At 40.1% G+C, this 21,592-nt stretch overlaps 1 protein-coding gene across 1 annotated transcript in view; it reads right to left on the bottom strand.

Annotated features, from left to right (window-relative positions):
* Window positions 1-21,592, bottom strand: part of RASSF6 (Ras association domain family member 6) — a 48,689-nt gene that overhangs the window by 26,175 nt on the left and 922 nt on the right. Inside the window, exon 2 of the mRNA XM_042934007.1 lies at window positions 11,256-11,354. Coding sequence (XP_042789941.1) covers window positions 11,256-11,354 — 99 coding nt within the window. The remainder of the gene's footprint in view (window positions 1-11,255; window positions 11,355-21,592) is intronic.

Below are 21,592 nucleotides of genomic sequence, written 5' to 3'. Positions count from 1 at the left end.
CCAAGAAACAAACATCGAATAGCCTATACAGTTTATGTTTGATACCTAAAACAATGACTTTCTGAGAGCTTGGTTTTTTGGAACATGAAATACCGCATCATAATATATAACAAGGTGTGTGTGTGTTGTTTTTTTTTTTTAAATTTTTTTTTTTAACGTTTATTTATTTTTTTGAGACAGAGAGAGACAGAGCATGAATGGGGGAGGGTCAGAGAGAGGGAGACGCAGAATCTGAAACAGGCTCCAGGCTCTGAGCTGTCAGCACAGAGCCCGACGCGGGGCTCGAACTCACGGACCGTGAGATCATGACCTGAGCCGAAGTCGGCCGCTTAACCGACTGAGCCACCCAGGCGCCCCAAGGTTTGTGTTTTTTTTAAACCACACAGTAAATAATATGGATTAGTGTTTTTACAAAACTGAGGAATGGCAAACTTCCGTATAAACTGGACTTCCAACCTACATGAAGACATAGGATCATAAGCTTCCCAAGACGGAAGCTGGCACCGTCTGCTGGCTGGGCAGAAATCACATCTTGATAGTTGCTGGTGGACACCCAGAATTATTCACCGCAGCTCGTGAAGAGTGTCAGGCAGGAGAGACTTGATACAGGGGTGACAGGTGCAGGGGAACAATGCATAGGAGGGCCCCAGGCTCCTGTTCCTTTAAGGCTCCCAGGTTGGTTTTATGAGCAATAGTGGATCCAGAATTCACTGTAAAATGCTTAGGTGAACTTTGTACTTTGTGGCCCGAACTGCAGCTGCTCAGCAGATGGGAATTACCCACATAGTGACGTCTGCCATGAATAATGGACTTTGCAAGAAATGAGCTCCTCAATCTTATCATGCTACTGAGCTGGCCGGAAGAAACCATTTTTATTTGATCTTATAAAAGTGTAATATCCATGGACGTGGGACAGCATGACGGATGGAACGGAGTTACGCCCTGCATCCATAGACAGAATGGATGTCAAATATTAGTGGCAATAGAATTCTCTCTCTAGTTTCAGTAATGATTTGCAATGTAATTAAGTGGATATTCGATCCCTTTCCTGGCAACCAAAAACCCTGGCCCCCTCTTTGCTAAGTGATTCTGACTATTTGGACCCGATAAAGGCAAATGAGAAACACTGTTGTACAATGTAACCCAACACAAACTTCAGAGGCTACACATGACACAAACTAAACCAGAGAAAAACACAACCCAACTCAGCCACCAAAGGCATATTTGGCCACGGCTGAGCTTCCTGACTTTGTGTTACTTCTGCCTCCTGGAGACTTGTCGAAAAGTGTCCAGGCTCCAAATCCGGCCGACCCTGAAATGCATTGTGACAGCAGTATTAGAAACAACATCCTGCTGTGCATATTTCCATGTTTAAGGACAGGAGCCTAAATCATTTGAAAGAATATCTTCAAAGAGTTGAAAAATTTAGGCAGAATAAAAATGCTAACTTGCTGCCTTAAACATTTAGTTTTCCCCATAACACACATGGAGTTTGTTCATAATGTTAAATTCTAGCAATGAGATCAACAATTTCATGTTAGGTTACAAAACTGAATTTAAAACTTAATATGTTTTTAATAAAATAGTTATGAATTAAGCATGGAAAGGTAACAAATTGACCATTTTTCTGGGAAAAAAAGATTGTGACTTATTTTATGGGTCATAGTTCTGTATAGTTTCCAAACTTCATATAATAAGTGCATAATGCATTTATAATGTTGTCATAATTTTACTTCCAACAAAAATATAAAATAGGGGCACCTGGGTGACTCAGTTTGTTAAGCGTCCAACTTCGGCTCAGGTTATGATCTCAGGAGTTGTGAGTTCGAGCCCCGTGTCGGGCTCTGTGCCGACAGCTCAGAGCTTGGATCCTGCTTCAGATTCTGTTTCCCTCTCTCTCTCTGCCCCTCCCCCTGCTTGTACTCTGTCTGTCTCTCTCTCAAAAAATAAATAAACATTAAAAAAATTTAATATATATATATATATATATATATATATATATATATATATATAATATAAGCTCCTGTATGTTTTTGGAAAGGTGGAACCAGGAAATAGGAGGACAACAGAAAAGAATAAATGGAGACTTATCATTAAGCCCTATGCCAAGACAACCCATCATTCCATGTTACTGATATCCGCATGATGTCTGCAAGCAGAAGCAGAATTCTCTTAACCCGCTTTATCCTTCATTACTGTCAACTTGAATCCTGGAATTCAAATCGCAAACTTCTGCAACTGTTCTATAAGCGGCTACAGCTCTGGGTCTTTTTTTGCCTTTAGCCTCAGCTCCTGGCTCAAAGAAGAAAGAAGACTACCTTTCCACCTTTGCATAGAGACCTTCCTCAGCTGGCAAAGTAGGTTATTCACATTTCCATTGCAAATGAAGGGATTGGATTCCACAGTTTGAAAAGAGAGAAGTTGGGAAGAGGAAGGAGGGCTGTTTTGATCTGACTGCAGGAAAAATGCAAACCCTAACTGATCAGGGACCTCTGAATTTGTCTGCCTCTCCCGGCTTCCTTTGAGGAGGCTGCTCTTTTTGAAAAGGAAGGGCTTCTAACATTTTTAGTAATTCTGCTAAAATATCAGTAATTGTTGCTGGCGGTCAGGATGATGGTGCCCCTGACTTGTTTGCTTTGTTCTCCCAAACGGTTCTATCCTTAGACCTAACTCCCTCTTCAGAGCTGACAACCCACAATAAAAAGGGCCTGGGAGTTTCGTGAGCTCCACTAGTAATCTAATCAATACGATAGTACAGCCAGACCTGCCTCTCCTCCACCACACTCCCCCTCACTGCTTTTGGCCATATTGTGACTTTTGTATTTTCTGGGCATTCATCTTTTCTTGATAACGCCTGTAAAAAATGGCCCTGGAGCCATTAGTGGATAGACGTGTCAGTTTCTCTCGGGTCCTCAACCCCTAGAACTCAGCTAAGGGCAAAAGGGTTAAAGATTAAGGAGTAATTTCATGGTATTAAAAAGAAACTGGAAGTGATGGCTAGTTGGTAGATAACAAAACAAAGAAAAATGCCCAAAGTGTTTTCTTGAGGATGAAAACTCTACCCTTGAAGACAGGGGGTTTAGCTACTCAGAACAATGCCACTGGGCGTTGATAAGACATAAAAGAGGGGATAAGAAGGGAGAGGCAAAGGACTGTGCCATTTGTTCAAATACCGGTGCTTCTGAAGGAAACAAGAATGTGCTCCAGATCTGATAGCGGATTTTTGAGAGAATCCTTTCATAAGAGTAAATCTCAGTATTTGATATATTAACACACTGGCGTGTTTTCCAACAGCCTCAGACGAGGGAAGATACTTATCTATTCCCTTTTCCTCTATGGTTTGGCTTCCAAAGATTTTTATGAAAAAGATTAAAAAAAAAATTCACAACCTACTATATTCTAGTTGGCAGCTGCGAGGAGCTGCCTCCGTGTCAGACCTTGTTCTCTGCTGTCACTTGCAGCAGCTGAACCCTTATGGGCAGCCCGAGCAGTTTGTGGACAGGGAGGAAAGAATGAGGGAAGTCTGTGCTCTGTCTTCTTTGGCCGGAAACACAGAGAAATATGGCCTTTGGTTCACAGCCCTAACACTACTCACAAATCAGGACTGATGCTTCTATTTCTATTCCAAACCGAAGTAAGGACTTGAAACCACCTCCACTTTGATGAAATAGTCCGTTTTCTTGTTCTGGCCGAGTGTTTTGTCTTTTTAAAAAAATGTTTATTTATTATAAAATAAATATTTTAATAAATATTAACAAATATATTTATTAAATTTATTTAATAAATATAATTAATAAAAATAAATATTTATTATTTATTTTCAGAGACAGAGCGAAGAGGAGGGGCAGAGAGAGAGAATCTCAAGCAGGCTCTGCACTGTCAGCACAGAGCCTGACGTTGGGCTCAATCCCACGAACCTCGAGATCATGACTTGAGCCAAAAATCAAGAGTCAGATGCTCTTCCGACTGAGCTACCCAGGTGCCCCTTGCTGTAGCTGAGTGTTTGGAGAGAACAGGTACTGACTTATGTATAGTGGTAGCACTTTGAACCAGAGACCGTATTTACCTGTTTCCTTGCTTTCTCAGTTCCTGAGCCTGCCACATTCCTCACTTCTGTCCCCCTTTCCATCTCAAAGCCAGCAATGACCATGGAGTCATTCTCACCAGCCCCACTCTGACACAGACTCCCCTCACAGAGCCCCCTTCCTGTCTCATCTCTAAAGACCCTGGGGATCACATTGGGCCCATCTGAATAATCTCTCTATTTTAGGGTCAGCAGATTGGCAGCCTTAATTCCCTTTTGCCATGCAACTGTAAAATATTCACAGGTTCAGGGGAGTAGAATGTAGCCATCTCTGGGAGGCCATTAATATGCCTGTCACAGGATTTAAGAGTGGCTCCTCTCATATCATCTGAACACATAGGAGGCATCTTGTTAGAAATTAAAATCTGTATTTTAACCAAGATACCCAGGAAATCTGCATATATATTAAACTCAAGAGGAGCGCTGATGTAATCAGTTTGCCCTTAGATATGAAACAGTATTTAAGGGTAGCACATGTCAAAACACTGAGCTCCTAATTTAGTTCTTTGAAGTTTAGTTCCCATAGGAATGCATCATCAGCAAGAATTTGAGGGATTACTATATAATAGATGATGTAATAGATGCTAGCGATACGGCAAAGTATACAGTGAATGAGACCCCCTGCACTGATGGGACTTACATTCTGAGGGGGAGGAAGACAGAGGAAAACAAAAGAGCAAAATACACTAATTTTGGGGGCGTCTGGGTGGCTTAGTTGGTTGAGCGTCCAACTCTGGCTCAGGTTGTGATCTCACGGTCTGTGAGTTTGAGCCCTGCTTCGCGCTCTGTGCCGACAGCTCAGAGCCTGGAGCCTGTTTCGGATTCTGTGTCTCCCTCTCTCTCTCTGACCCTCCCCCACTCATGCTCTGTCTCTCTCTGTCTCAAAAAAATAAATAAATGTTAAAAAAAATTTTTTTTAAAGAAATACACTAATTTTACATAGGGATAAATGCTCTGAGAACAATAAAACAGGGTCATGTGACGGAGTGCATAGTGGAGGAAGTGTCAGCAAGGGTGATCAGGAGGCCCGCCATATTAAGCTGAAATCTCAATAATGGGAAAGAGCCAACCATGTGAAGAGTCAAGGAGACTGTCCCAAGCAAGAGATGCAATGCCCTGTATACAAGACTAAGCTTGGCATGTTTGAAGGAGAGAAAGAAGGGAAGAGTGGTTTCAGATGAGGTTCTAAAGGTCCTCCAGGCCAGATCTCTAGGGACAGGGAATGGAAGCAGGAAGCTGCTGCAGTTGTCCAGGCAAGAAATAATGGTGGCTTGGACTAGGTGGTGAGAATTGTTTGGATTCTGGAGGTGGAGCCAATTAGATTTGCTGTGGGGCTGGGTATAGAGATGAGGGAATGGCACAGCTGGGTTGGTATGTAGCTTATATTGGGGTCTTACTCTCCCATGAGTTAAACTTTCATTTCGTTTTTTTTTTTTTTTTTTTTTTTCTAATCCAAGTCTTATACATTTTTGTAAGCCAGTTGAAAAGTAAACACAAGTGTGCCACACAACTCTGGTCATTACTGGAGCACACACAGGCTGGCTGTAAAATAACACCCTTCATGTATGAACAGCTGGAGGCTTGTGTGCTTGTTGAGGATGACGACCTTGGCTCCACAGTCTGATGCCCCTTGTTCCCTAGGGATGAGGAAATGATCTATCTACTCTGTTAATTCATTAACAGCCTCTTGGACCATTAGGATTGTTAACAGAGTGCCTGAAACACAGCAGGTGGCCAGTGATCCTCGGGGCCAAGCACATGAGCATGAGCTGAAGACAGGAGCTCTCCTGACACACAGGCTCTTACCTCGTTCTTCTATGACGCTGCCATGACTTTGACCACTGATTCTCCTTACGTTTAAAACAATACAGGGGCACCTGGGTGGCTCAGTCGGTTAAGCGTCCGGCTTTGGCCCAGGTCATGATCTCGTGGTTCATGAGTTCGAGCCCCGCATTGGTCTCTGTGCTGACAGCTCAGAGCCTGGAGCCTGTTTCAGATTCTGTGTCTCCTTCTCTGTCTGCCCCTCACCTGCTCACACTCTGTGTCTGTCTGTCTGTCTGTCTCTCTCTCTCTCAAAAATAAAGAAAACATTTTAAAAAATTAAATAAAAATTTATATTAAGGGACCTCCTTGTTTTTCCTCTGGGTGTCCTCCATATACTCCACACTCTATACAGAGCATAGAGAACATGACATAGCATTTGCTGTGCTTAACATCTTTAAACGTCTTCCCATTGCTCTTGGGATAAAAACTACAAATCTTTATCACAGCAGGGGAGGTCCTGCTACGTCTCTTTAGCCTACTTTGAAGAGATGCATTTCCCTGTGTCTTGTACCTCACCCACACTGGGTCCCCTTCACTTGCTGGAACCCTGACCTCTCTCTGGCCATGAGGACTTCAGGCAGACTCCCTATGTCAGGAATGCTCTCCTGCTCACTTCCTTAAACTCGTTAGCTTCCTCCTTGGTCAGATATCGGGAGCCCCACCCCACCACCCCCGCCACTGTTTAGGCTAGTTCCTTATTCTCTAAAGGATCCCTTTCCTTCTGAACATCTGCGTCAGTTTGTTATCGATCAGGCCTTTAGACCTGAAGTTCTCAAAGTGTGATTCCCAGACCAGTAACATGGGCACCACCCGGGAACTTCGACATGGGAATGCTCACGCCAACCCAGACCCACTGAGTCACAAGCTGGGAGTGGGTCCTCAATCTTTAGTGTAGCAAGCCCTCCAGGTCATTCTAGTGAAGGCTCAAATCGGAGATCTGTAGCTCCAAGCAGCTCTTGTCTTTTTTTGCTCAAAATTCCATACCTCAGTTTCTAGCACAACTTCTGGCTTGTGGTGTGTTCCCAATAATTATTTGTTGAGGGAATAAAATATAGAAAATTAAACCCTGACCTATTTTTAGAGGGGAAAAAAAAAAAAAACCTTTACCAGTGCCACCACTTAACATATCCAGAAATTCAAGTAAATTCCATAAGTTAATATATTTCTAGTCTTTGAATTTTGATTTTATCAGATGCCTATTGAAATATTTTCAGTGTATCTTAGACAGATGGATGATCTGACCAAAGTGATAAAATAGGTAAATGTGGAATAAGTAAATTGGGTTGGGAATAACAGTCACATTAATATGCTTCGTGATTGTCAATGCTCATTGAAAAATATCCGATATAAGGAAAGCTTTAAAAAATGAACTTTTTGGGGTGCCTGGGTGGCTTGGTCGGTTAAGCATCCGACTTCGGCTCAGGTCATGATCTCACAGTCCGTGAGTTCGAGCCCGCGTGGGGCTCTGTGCTGACAGCTCAGAGCCTGGAGCCTGTTTTGGATTCTGTGTCTCCCTCTCTCTCTGCCCCTCCCCTGTTCATGCTCTGCCTCTCTCTGTCTCAAAAATAAATAAATGTTAAAAAAAAATTTTTAAAAAAATGAACTTTTTTCACATATCTGGGGGGACATTATTCACCTTTTTTTTGACATAGTAACTAATGTCATTAGTATATCCAATTTTTCATTATGAACATTTATGTTATTTTCATTAGGTTATCAAACCTCATAGTGGAAATGTTAAAATAAATTTTAAAAAACGATCTCCATGTAGAAAAAATTTCTCATTTTTAAAGGAGATGGTCCCAACCATGTCTTGAACTTTTTGTCCCTGACTTATTTTATTAAAAAAAAAAGTTTATTTATTTTTGAGAGAGAGAGAGAGCATGAGCAGGGGAGGGGCAGAGAGAGAGGGAGACACAGAATCGGAAGCAGGCTTCAGGCTCTGAGCTGTCAGCACAGAGCCCCATGTGGGGCTCAAACTCAGAGACTGTGATATCATGACCTGAGCCGAAGTTGGACGCTCAATCGACTGAGCCACCCAGACGCCCCCCTGACCTATTTTAAAATCCTGGTTCCTTAAAACAAATGTCAGGGAGCGCTCTCTTATCCTTTATTAAAGACAAGAGTTAAGAGTTAAGTGGCTGACCTTGGCTCAGGTCATGATCTCATAGTTTGTGAGTTTGAGCCCCGCATTGGGCTCTGTGTTGACGGCTCAGAGCCTGGAGCCTGCTTCGGATTCTGTGTCTCCCTCTCTCTCTGCCCCTCACCCACTTGCTCTCTCTCTCTCTCAAAAATAATAAGTAAACATTAAAAAGTTAAAAAAAGACAAGAGTCCAGTGGCCTTCAGGAGAGGGGTGTCCTCTTTATAAACCCACCTGCAGGGCACGCTGGGGCACGCAGTGTTTTATCCAGTTTCCTTGATTAGAGAAGACCCTGGCCATGGAAACTGGGCAAACATTGCCCTCTAGCTCTACTGGCCAGGTAGAAGCAGCCTGTGGAACATTGGCTCTTTGTGCTGAATTTGTGTTCAGAGGTGCAGGTGGCTGGTTCCTTTGTTTCAGCAAAGGGTGCCCGGCCAACATGCTTGGAAAGAGACACCGTGTGGAATAATGCACTTTCTGCTAAAATTTATTACATCATGCTCATTAAAATTATTTACTAAGGACAGGAATGCACACATGGCTTGTGGGCTGTGGGTAGCGCTGCAGCCCACAGGAGTGTGCATTGGGCTCCCCGAGGAGGAGACAAAGACGAAGGAATCCAGAGAATCAAATCTGATCTGCATTCTAAAACCGGATTTGAACTTTTTTCAAGTACTCTGGTTGGCATTTACTCACCTCTCAAGTGCCCTGATTTCAGCTTAGCACCTGAAAGTACTTTGAAAGCAACCATATATATATTTTTTCGAAACTCTGCTCACTTAGAATATTTACCATGTGAAGCAGCAGACCAGTGATGACCCCAGGCAATGAAAACGGCAACTGGAAACTTAGTCATCGGAGCGTGAAGCTGACTTATGCCAACGCCATTTACCCAGGGAAGTTTCTAAACTCAAAGAATCCTCATTCAGCAGTAAGACCTAAATGCTCCATTGCTGCTATGCTATTAATGTCACAACCTCTTATTTTATCGATCAAATGTAGCTCTCATGCAATGTGCTGAGGCCAAAATCTCCATTGAGTGGATTCTATTTCCCTATTCGTTTCCATTATTTTCACATGTTTTTGTGCAGGAAAATAAAAATCCCTAATAAGTTTGTAATTTCTGCCTTGTTCGCTGGAACAAAGCCTAGCGCAGAGTGGGAGCGGAATGATTACTCATCCAGTGACTAAATGAATGGAGGTGTCTGTCAGATTTGTGACATGTTGGATATCGGGGGTGGTCGGTGGTATTAATTTCTGACAAGTGTTTTGTACAGATTTCCCCGGGCTCTGGGATTTTGTTTATTTCAGGAGGTCAGAAGTTCTCGAACTTTAATCCTTTCCTCCTCTGAGCAGTGGTTCTTACACTTCAGTATGCATCAGAACTATCTGATTAACTGTCAAGGGGAGCCTGGGGTCTGCATTGTCAACAACTGTCTGATTGGGAGGTGGGCGGCCTGTGGACCACATTTTGAGAAGTGCTATCTTCAAGTCTGGCGTTTGTGTAAATGTAATAAAATTTTACTGGAGTTCCAGCTGATATGTAGACACCAGGGCCTGAAAGGGGCGCTGGGCTACAAAATATAAACTGTCAGTCCTCAATTTGGCCAATTTAAAATATGACATAAAATAAGGGTCTTCAGAATTGCAGACCTTTCCTTGGAAATATTCCCCCCCCGCCCCCGCCCCAAAAAAAGTGGTTTCATTCTCTTCCATCAAAATATCTGAGAATCTGATTTTTTTTTTTTTTAACCTCCACTACTGATACCTTGGCCCAAGGCACCATCATCCCTCCCCTGAACTTTCAGCTCCTTGATAATTTCTCTGCTTCCACTCTTATGCCCTCTTCGGCCACACTGATCCAGTCACCCAAATGCTCAATATCCTTCAATGGCTTCCCATCGGTGGGAAAGATGAAGTCCCACAACGGCCTACGAGATCCTGCGTGCTCTGGCCCATGATGTCAGGAGCCTTCGCTTCTGCTGTTCCTCCCACTTCGTTTACCCCAGCCTGGCTTCCTCCATCCATATAGGCATGCACCTGCCTCAGAGCTTGGTCTTGGCTGTCCCCTTTGCTCCCAGCCAGATACCTACACAACTGGCTTGCTCATCTCCTCCAGGCTTTTCCTCTAATGCTACCTTCTCACCGAGGTTTCCCTGGACATCATATATGAAATCATAACCCCCAGCTGTCCACCTCCAGCACTCATTATTCCCTTTCCCGCTTTATTTTATTCTTCCTACCTTTCAGTGTCTAATAATATATATATTGTTACTCATTTATCTTACACAGCAACTGCATCCCCCTTTGAGGAGGCCACCCCACAAGGCTAAAGGTTTTGTTCGGGCCATTGCTGAATGCTCAGGGTCCAGAATACCTGTCTTTGGGAAGCAGTTAATACATACTTGAGGAATGAATAGATGAATCCACTGTCTTTTACTTCACACCTTCTTCCCACCTCTTATATTTCATGTTTATCCTCCGTTCTGACTTTAATTCCATTGTTGACCATGTTTGTTCTCTCTGCTTTCCTGTGGCCCGATCCAGCATCAATTTATACCCACCACCTCCTATCATTTGTTTGGCTTTGTTTCTCTTCCCAGTGAGACATGGGTCATGTTTCAGGGCCAATTGTGCACGTGTGTGTGTGTGTGTGTGTTTTTCCCCGTCTTTTTTTCTCATCTGCTTTTGCTCCAACTCAGCCAGTTCAGTGCTCAGCTTTACTCTTAGAGTTTTCAAATTCCTGCTCAGTTATTCCCAAACCAATATAAGATGCTATTTGCTGTGTATAAGAAAACCGCTGTGGATGTTCTATATATTGCATAACCTAACATCAAGAGGGACACAGTGAAAATGAAGTGTGTCCTAAGGAGTAAGGGAGGGAGAGAAGAGGATGGGAAGGCCTGTTTTGAGCCCCTGGACCAATTCTTTGGATATCCAATTTATGAGGAGACTTAGATCCGTTAGTTAAGGCTGCTCCTGAGAATTCTGCCAACTATAGTGAAATTAGACCACTATTTATAAAATATGAGTGATTGTTCCATGAGAGGTTATGGGTTAGCAGTCTTTAGGACTAGTACTCACTGACTGCACTGTTGATTCATATTGATTTTGTGGTTCATTCATCATACTTAGAATGACAAAGTCCTGGGGCTTAATCCACCAATGATTGCTGAGTAGGATAACACATACAGGCATATAATTACCTGGTAATGAATGTCCTCTCATTGATGAAGATCCAGGAAGAGCACTGGTGAGCCATCATATTCAACTTTTCTCCTTTTTTGAGATCATCTGAGGATACCCTAAGACGTGAGGATAACATTAATGGTATACTCCTGTGATGCATTCATAAATTAGTTTCTGACTTAAATTGAAATGTTTTGCTTTGTCCCCGGTGAGTAAAAGTATTTGGGACAAGTTTTTAAGTAGTGTTTCTTCTACGGGCATGAGGGTTGGGAAGGGAAGGAAAGAGAAAGATTTTTTTTTTTTTTTTTTTTTTTTTTTTACCACGTGCCACAGATCTTATACTCTGTCTGTGAGCCACTTTCCAGATGTTATCTTACTCAATCCTCAGACCGTCCCAGCAGGGTGTGGATGTTATTACCTCTATTTCCAACACTTGGTAAGTAGTGGGACACATAATTTGAAACAAAGTCTGAATCTTGAAGGCCTCTAATTTTTTTTTCTTTTCACCAACATTGTTTTTGCATTTTGGAAAGGTTATACAAATTCCAATCTTTGATTTTCTATTAGTTGGCCCATTCCAAGATTCTTTTCAAAGATATATTTTTTTTTCTAAGAGAATTACTATTGAGGATAAGTGAGATGCCCTCCAAAATTTCAATTGTTAGAAAGTAGGTTCAGTTCAGCGTTTTAACTATAACACATTTTGAGTGAGTTTCTAAATGGCATCCTGTAAACCACCTTTTCATGACTTTTCACAAAGTGACTTGCTTGACAGCAAGTAATAATGTCTTGTTTTCTCTGCTCTTGCCCCCACTTGACCTTTATAAGTTTTAAGATGTTTAGGTGTTTTCCTGTTTTTGTTATCCATATGTGCTTCTGAGAAAAATTCATTTTATCTCTCATGATATAGTTCTCATTTGAAATTGAAAATTATATTCTTCATGTTCTTAGGGAAAATAGTAAAGGAAGAGGAACATATAATTTAATTTTAACAATCTCTGAATAAAGATGATAAAGAGGGCATATGAAGAAATACTAGATGGGCCAGAAGTATATAACTTCACTTCCAGTCTTCCCCTTGGTAATCAACTTGAGAGACTGACAACTATGGAATGGAGAGATAGGGAGAGAGAAAGGCCAACAGGATAGAAAGATATTTCTAAGAAAGCACAATACAAACCGCAATGTTGGCCCGTGTTAAATGCAAATGATTTGCAAATTTGTAAGTGAAACCCCGGGTCAAAATTGTGCTGATGATCACTTTACAGTTGATGGCTGTATTAGCTATGCTCCTGGTAATGAATGTATCCGGTATGGTTAAATTTGGCATAACTCCTGTCAGGAATTCTACTTCTGAATTTTTAGTATTTGATTTGGAACGCACTCTAAGGATTTTTTTCATTTTTCGATTTATCCACAGTTCTGGTACTACCAGGTTTTAGTGATTCAAAAGTTATGTTCCTGCTCGCTCTATAAATGCACAAGTGTGCTTGGGGTGTTTGAAACTGCTGTTTTTTTGGTTCAGATCTTACTTTTATTGAGAAGTATAAAAAAGAAAAAAAAAAGAAGAAGCTACATGAGGAACTTTGTCTGGAATAATAGTTTCTGAAGCCTTGCTGGTTTTACAGTTTCTAGTAAAATTTCCAGAAATTTATGAAAAAAAATTTAGATGTCTTGCTCTTATTACATTTTCAAGGAAATTTCCAGAAACTTGTGGAAAAAAATTTTCAGTCAGTTTTAAAGTTCTGCTTACTTGACAGCTCAGTGTTATTCTCTTTAAGAAGATACTAAAGTCCCAAAGGCTTCTACAATCCCCCTGCCCTACCAAAAGCATTTTACAATCATTGAAATTATTTTGGCAACATGGGAAGACAAGATAGGTAAAGTAGAAAAGAAATCCTGGATCAATGTTTGGAGATGTGCAGAAAAGAGGAAAATGTACCAAGTAAACTAAAAAACTACAGAATCAGTGGTCCAAGGCAAGGAAGGATTGGCCAGTTTGGTAAGTCTGTTTTTGGAGTATTTCTAGAATGAGTTCTCTCCTATATGGTTCTGCGCAAGGGAATACATTTCTTCTATTACAGCCACTCAACCCAAATTGACTGAACTGTGCCCCAGTCCTGCAAACACAATTTTAAGTTTCCAGGCATCTAAAATCAAGCTCTGACTCGCAAGTGTTGATTAAGTGTGATGTAACATCCTTCAAGTTTCCTTCAGGCTTTGGAAACCGTGGTCAGATGTGAATAACATCCTCCTTTATGTCTTCATCTAAATGGCATTCGGGTGTGACCAGAGATTTTAAATATAATGTTTTCCAGTCATTCCATTTTGCAGAAATTACATATTTAATTACTATTGCTTCAAGCCTATAGAATCATAGGGGATATAGCCAGGATAAAAGGCTAGGCTAGAGAGAAAAGTTCAATTTTTATTAAAAAAAAAAAAAAAAAAAAAAAAAAGAGGGCTAGGGACTTCCTCCTTTTACTTCCAAATTAGCTTAATTTGGTTGGAGTAAGGTGTTTGGAAGGTATTCATATCATCTTTCTCCAGGATAATAGCAATCCTCCCACCCACTGCCCAAAACAAAGAAAAAAGAAAAAAAGAAAAGAAAAGAAAAGAAGAAAAAAAAAAAAAAAGGAAAGCTATGTTCACAAATTCCCTGATGCATTATAGCACATTATTTGAAAATATATAATCTATTTGAAAGCTGTGAGCACATCTCACTGGGAACATTGTAATAGTCTCTAAGCTGAACGCCTGACTAATTCCCCTTTATGTTATTACTATCTGGACCATCACATCATCTTCTTGTTCACAAACTTTCCTGGGATTTCATTCTTAGCAAATATAGTCCAGGTCTCCTAACCTGACATTCAGGTTTTCTGCAATTCCACCAAACCATCTACTCTTCTAAACTTAAAATTGAAGATTTTTCTCAAATACCAGGCCTACTGGTCCAATGGCTCTCAAGCCATTGAGTCTCTTGTCACCAGTTAGTTCCCTCACACGAGAGGGCCCTCATCACCACAGGTTGATGTTCAGATTTTTGCTTCTTCCTAGTCTCTGCTCAAGTGGGACTTATCAAGTCTCTCCATAGTCTCTTATCTGCACTGCTCTGATGCCATTTTCTGCTTTTCACCTTGTATCATTGCTCTTGATTTATACCTTTTCTACTCCTATCTTCTTGCTGAAAGAACAGTGTTCCTCTAGTTGGGGATGTCATCTTCTTTGACAGCTCATCATTGGAAGGGGGTCTCTTGGAGGACTTGTGATGGAAGGGACAGAAGCTTAGCCATCAAGCAAATCAACTCTGTAAGTCAGAAGTTACATGGGTATTTTAGGCTGCCTTGCGAGAAAGATACAGCACGTTCCAGGAGCCCAACAGATCCCAGTTACTCATTCATAGGATTTGGTCTGGGCTGTTTCGTTATATAGCCCTTGCTCTTGCTTCTAAAACCTGAGTTTTGCCTCTAGGTGCTATCATTTGAATCACCCACAAAAAAGGTTATTGTTGCTCCCTACTGAGAATCCCCTAGTGGTAACCTCATCGTCCAAACACTGTCTTCTCCTGGATATCTATTATTTACCATTTATTCTTTTAATTTACCCCTCCCTGCACCTCTCCTCCCATGTTCCAATGGCCTATATCTTGACAAGTGGTTCATTTTCTCTCTGAGCAGCATTTGACAAGGTTGATTGTTTCCTGCTTTTGAACTCCCCCCCCCCCTTTTTTTTTCTTGAGGCTTTTGAGACAAAGCAGCAACCACAACAACCTTGCCTTGTTTCTTTGCTATTTCATGGGACTCCATGTTTTAGTCTCCTGTCCAGACTCCTCTGCACAATCACAGAATGCTGGTTAGTTCTACTAACCTATCCTCTCCTGTGTCCTCTTCTCTGTCTACACTTTCTTCCAGATAATCGAATCCATCTCTAACCCAACTTCCCTTCTGAGCTCCAGACCCATGTCACTACCTACTTAATCTGTGCTTGGAAGTCTAGAAGATATCTCCATACAAATGGCCCAGACAGGACCATGGACTTTCTTCAGTCTCCAGAATTCCCTCCCTGACAATTCTTTCCCATCTACCCAATTTGGCACCATAACTAAGACTCAGTTTTATCTTTTCCTCTTTCATTAGAACGAGATTCTAATTCAAAAGTAAATCCTACTAATTGTACCTCCAACATATCTATCACCTGAACTCAAAAGCTTCTATTTCCAATGCTACCACCCTGAGTCAAGCCATCATCATCATCACCACCTTAACTCCTGAATTTCTGCATCAGCCTCATGGCTAGTTTCCCAGCATCCACCAGTGACTAGTCTTCCATTCTCCACACAGAAGCTAGGATGATAATTTTATTTATTGTATTTATTTCTTATTTATTTTTATTTTATTTATTCCTTTTAAAGACTGAAATAAATCTCATCATCTGATGATTAAAAACTTGCAATGACTTCCAAGAATGAGATAGAATAAAATATAGCTTCCTTACGATTACCCACAGCATCCCATCAATCTCTTCAGTGTTCATTCCCTTCATTACTTTCCTCATTGATTACCTTTTGTCTACATTGGCCTTTTTGCTGATTTTCCATCACTCCCTAAGCTCATTCCCGTCTTGGGGATTTATACTTGCTACTCCTCCTACTTAGAACACCCTGCTCTTAGACTTCCACATCTGTTTTCCATCATGCTGATCGTGGGCCAAGTTTATCTCTTCATTCAGAGGCTTTCCCTAAGCAATTCTCAGTCAGCCACTACCACATGATTTCCATTTAGGTATGTAACAGTAATTGAAAGGATCTTATTTATTTACTTATCTGTCTTCCCCAACCACAACATGAACTTCTTTGGATCAGGGCTTTTTGTATTTATCTGTATACACCCAGCTCTTAGAATTTTGCCTGGAACATGCAAGGAATTCAATTCATATTTGCTGAGTGACTGACTAAATGTAGAATTGCAGATATGGCCTGATTAATTGGTATTTGTAAATCTTTCTTGACCTCATAGTTAACATGATAGCTTTGCTGAGATTAGAAGTTGGGTATATATTGAACTGAAGAATCACCAGTGGAAGTTTCTTACAATCACAAAGTGACATTGACAGTGATGGGCTGAAAATCACTGCAGGAACTTCCTGGTTGGCTTCCTATTTGTATTTATACAAAAATAGCTAAGGTGTCATTAAAGATACCAAACAATTGCTGTGGAATTATATTGTCAAACTGGTGAGCTATGCTAAAGCCAATCAGAAGATTTCAGGTGTGATTAAAGGATTTCAAAAGCACTTACATTATTCTCTGACCTTAGGAAGGAAGACAATTAAATGGAATTTATGGGGGAAAAAAACAGGATAAAATTTTTTGTTCATTGGCAATATATGCTAATTAAATAGGAATCATATTGGCCATATCTGAATCTAAAAATTGGCTCAACAAAATATTCAAACAGTCTAAATACCCGAAAGGTAAAAGTCTCATTTTATTATTAATTGCCAAGGTGAGAAATAGATCTGTGAATTCAAACAGTTTCCCCTCTCCAATCCCATTAATTATGACTCATAGTAATTTAAAACCTGGTAGGACATTTGTGAATATCTCCTAAATTATAGAGACTGGGTAGATTTAAGGATCTGAGCTAGTTACCTCAAAAACCTTAAGAGCAAGATAAGAGAGGTCATGATTAGCAGAGATGAGGATTTATGAAAAAAGGAAAAATGATAATTCTAGAAGCTTAGAGGTCTCATGTTGGACATTCACAATTTGCTTGGTAGGGCATAATAAACTATGCCTTGAGGAGGAAGGTAGTTGTTACAAATCTATGTACTTTACTGGGAGAGTGAATCACACAAGCTATCTGGTCCTCGGGCCAGAGTTTATTGACTTTGCGTATGAAATAAGATTATTATTGAATAAGTTTGGTTACTTATTTTTTCATTTTGTCCAGATAGGATGGAGCTCACAAGACAGGAAATTAGGTCAGTAATCAAGTCCTGGAGAAATAAACAGTCCTGGAAATACTAGATGGGTCTAAGCTCAGATGGGCCTAGGTGGCTCGACAGGGAAGGGCAGAGACTGAGAAAGCAAAGCAAAGCAGACAAGCAAGGTCTAAGCAAGCAGACAAGATCAGGAGCCTGAGAAGGCAGGAGCAGACAGCACCAGCTCACAGGCCACAGTGAGACCTGGGAGCATCAGAGAGCACCTGTGCTTTGCCTCCACCTGCTCTGTATCCTGCCTGTATCCTGCCTGTACCCCGCCAAGACATGTGCTTGCCTGGATTGGCCAGGTACCAGAAGGAGGCCAGAGGATGGGAGGTGAATCCCAGCCCCAATGAACTCAAATGGGCCAGTCACTTAAAGTACCTTCCTGTGGCCTATCATGGATTAAATGGCCACTTGTTTAACAAGTGGAAAATTTGATTCACTCCTTTGTATAGTAAACAAATGTTTCAGGAGTTCCCTCTCTGGGCTTGCCCCTGTGCTAGGCACAGGAAGCGTAGCCTACATCTGTGTCCGTAGCCCCTTATTCCTGGGATCACTGGTGCATGAGGTGCCGAACAGTCAGAATTTTACAATGAACTAAAAGAATATAGGTGCTAACTTCCCAACATTCCCCAGCCAAAGGATATTTTTCCTGCCTCTGAAATTACACAGCAAAATATCTGCAGCTTTCTAATTACTTACTGCTTTCTCTAACTAAATTTTACTTTAGTTAATTTGACTATTCCTTTAGAACAAGATTATGGATTATTTCGTTTTTGTACCTTCTAGAGTGAGTGTATATATGCAAGTATGTAGGTAAAAACATATATAAAAGAATGAATATATGCAATATATAGGGAGACATATTAAAATATTAACTATAAAGCTATATAAGCTATGAAATCATGAATGATAATTATTTTCTTTTTGATTCATATGTTCTTTCTAAATCATATACAAGGAACATATCTTACATAACACACACCATAAAAGTTACTAAGAAAAAAAAAAAGAATGGAAAGTAACACATTGGAATAGCAAATGTGTATTTAAATTATGAAGTAAGATTATATTCAGGGCAGTAAACATGAAGGTTTTTTTTTTTTTTTAATCATTGTTTTGGCCGGAAAAAGCAATGGAAAGTTACAAATATGTATTCAGTTCCAAAATAAAGTTTTTTCTCTAAACTCTGACCAGGAACCTTAAAGTTCAGAAGAACAGATCTATATACAATTATATGACTTCAAGGAAATGAGAAAAAAAATCTATAATTCTATCCATTATCCAGTTCTTAGTAAAACAGTACAAGAGTCCAGAGAAGTGTGGTTTCTGGGAAATATCCGGCTCTATCTTTCTAAAGAATTTGCCTCATTTGCAAAGATGGCAAAAGTGAGAAGCTGGCATATAAAAACTATCACTTTATTAAGTGATATTTATTACAGTTAAGAAATGCTTGTTTTGAAATGCATAACAATGTATCATAATGCTTGAATATAAGACGGGACTCAACAGGGTATGGATAAAAAACACCCAGGCTTCTATGTGAATATACCATTCCTGTCAGTCCCAGTGGAATCTCATTTGAAATGCCAACCTTTAATATTCTATTCCATATTGACAGGACATTAATGCACTGGCTTGACTGTCCCCAGAGCTCCCTCAAGGCACAGGAACTGTAACAGAAGCACATGGGTTTTCAGCCACTTCAGGACTCAAGGCATCTTGCCACCACTCAGTCTGGAAGGCAGCTGCTCAGTCTGCCAAAGGCATGTTCTGGAACTGCTGCTGTGGTACCATTCAAGGATTCTCTGCTTCATCTAGTTTCCAAGAGGAAATTCTAAGCTTGACTTCACAGGGACGGTGAATCATTGTTCTTGTTCTTATTTGTATGTTGGCTGCAGAGTGAGCACTTTCTACTCTTGAACCCCGTTTACTGGGCTCTGGGATGGTGACGGGGAAGTGGTCCTTTAGGTGATTAAGATTACACTGTCATCACTTAAAAGGGAGACATCGTCACGTTCCACTACTGAAAGCAGTGACATTAGTCTGCAATTTGAAATGATGTTATGAAGTGATATAATCACCGTATCTGATAGCTTTGAAAGACACAGATGAATTTCTGCAACAAAACCCAACCTTCTCTAACACTAGACCTTAGGGCAAAGAGAGAATATTCAGAAGTTCTTTCTCAGAGGTTGTATCTTTGATTGACCTATATTTGAAAAAAATTTTTTTTTAATCTAAACTTTAAAAAAATCATAATTCCAGTTAGCTAACATACAGTGTAATATTAGTTTCCGGTGTACAATATAGTGATTCACCACTTCTATACATCACCCAGGGCTCATCATGACAAGTGCTCTCCTTCATCCCTACCACCGATTCCCCCATCCCACCACCCCCCACCCCTCCGGTCACCAGCAGTTTGCCCTCTGTAGTTAAGAGTCTGTTTCTTGGTTTCTCCCTCTATTTTTTTTCCTTTGCTCATTTGTTTTGTTTCTTAAATTCCACATATGACTGAAATCACATGGTATTTGTCTTTCTCTGATGGACTTATTTTATTTAGCATTATACCCTCTAGTTCCATCCATGTCATTGCAAATGGCAAGATAAAAATGTAAACATTTATCTTATTTATTTATTTTTAATGTTTTTTAATGTTTATTTTTTTTGAGAAAGAGAGAGAGAGGAAGAGAGAGAGAGAGCAAGCTGAGGAGGGGCAGAGAGAGAGAAAGAATCCCAAGCAAGCTCCACACAGTCAGCATGGAGCCCAACATGGGGCTCGATCCCATGAATCATGAAATCATGACCTACATCGAAACCAAGAGTCAGACGCTTAACCGAATGAACCACCCAGGCATCCCCCAAATCTAAACTTTTATAGGAATCTCCTGTATCTCTATAAATCCTAAATTCCCTACCTTCAATGAATCTGTACAGGTAAATTGACTATTAGGACTAGATTTCCATTTCAGTGAAAAGTATAGGGTGCTTCTTATTTTAGGAAAAGTGAAAACAAGTATCAAATATGAAACTTTGAATTACATGCTAAAAAATATTATATATGTGTTACACTATCTTCCATATAATTGGGAAAGTTCATTTTTTCTTAGTCATTGCTGGTTATTTCTCTCTCTCTCGATGGACCAATACATTTAATAGTATATCTTAAAATGTTATTCATATTGGAGATAGTAGAGGAACATATGTACACTAAAATAGAGTTTAACTAGGAAGACTTAATCTAGTTATGTGGTTAGATAAATTAATCTCATATTAATCTCAAGTACAGTTAAGTAGATTTATCTCAGTTGGGGTTACTGTTTGTTTAAACATACAACATTACAAAATGTTAAATCAAATAATTTGGTTTAAGAAGTTCCAACCATATATATATTTGGCATAAAGTTATATTCTAAATAGGTTAGAATATTTTATAAGCTTTTAGCTATAAACACTAACACAATTAAGACCCAGAGGACAATAACATAGTAAAGCTCAGTTTGGTTGGCTTTAGAATTCTAGCAAATATCCAATTATAAGTACATTGGAGAATCTCAAATCTGCAGTTTGAAATAAGAATCCATCAAAACAATGATGATATTAAGCTGGGATCAACTGCAAACCATTTAAATGTATATTAATGTAATGAAAATATAAAATGTCATCAATGAAAATACGTTGCTAGTTGCAACTTCTAAGTTTGTTCCCTTCTTGAAATTACCAACATTAATATAAAACTAACAGCAACATTAACAAAAGTGCCCTTTAAATAAAATTTCATAAAGGTCACTTCCCTGTAATTTAAGTTCAGAGGTGAAGACCAACAAACACAGGTATTGTTCTTGTATGCTTCTGTCCATAAACACAAACGAAAGTCTATATCACTTCAATACAAACAATCCAATATGGGTGCTACCATGGTCTATTTTATCAAAGTCATTCAAGGGTTATCTGTCTTATAAAACTAAATGTCACAGGTTGCACAATCTGGGGTTGTGTGTAAGTCTCCTACTACAAAATTATATTTTCTGCTTAGAAATAACAGTTAAAATGAACGTGACTTTTCCAAAGCAAAAGTGATTGAGTAGCAGATAATTTTGAATTTGCCACTATGTACACTATTTGAAAAGGAGCAAGAAGCCAGATGATTTCATTGCTGTTCACAGAGGTAGTTCTTTGCCCACTGGCCATCCGCTCATGTGTCCGAGACCCATTCTCTGGAAACCAGTTAATCTTTACCACCTCCACACTGTCTGGTCTCCCCAGCTTAGCTCACCCTCCCTGATCTGGCCCTTTTGGCAGAACTGCTAATTTCTTAATCCTAACTGGAGGTACCACTTATAGGATGCTTGCTAAGTGTTTA

Source organism: Panthera leo, chromosome B1, assembly GCF_018350215.1.
Source record: "Panthera leo isolate Ple1 chromosome B1, P.leo_Ple1_pat1.1, whole genome shotgun sequence".
Classification (NCBI taxonomy): domain Eukaryota; kingdom Metazoa; phylum Chordata; class Mammalia; order Carnivora; family Felidae; genus Panthera; species Panthera leo.
This window is presented reverse-complemented; position numbering and strand designations above follow the sequence as displayed.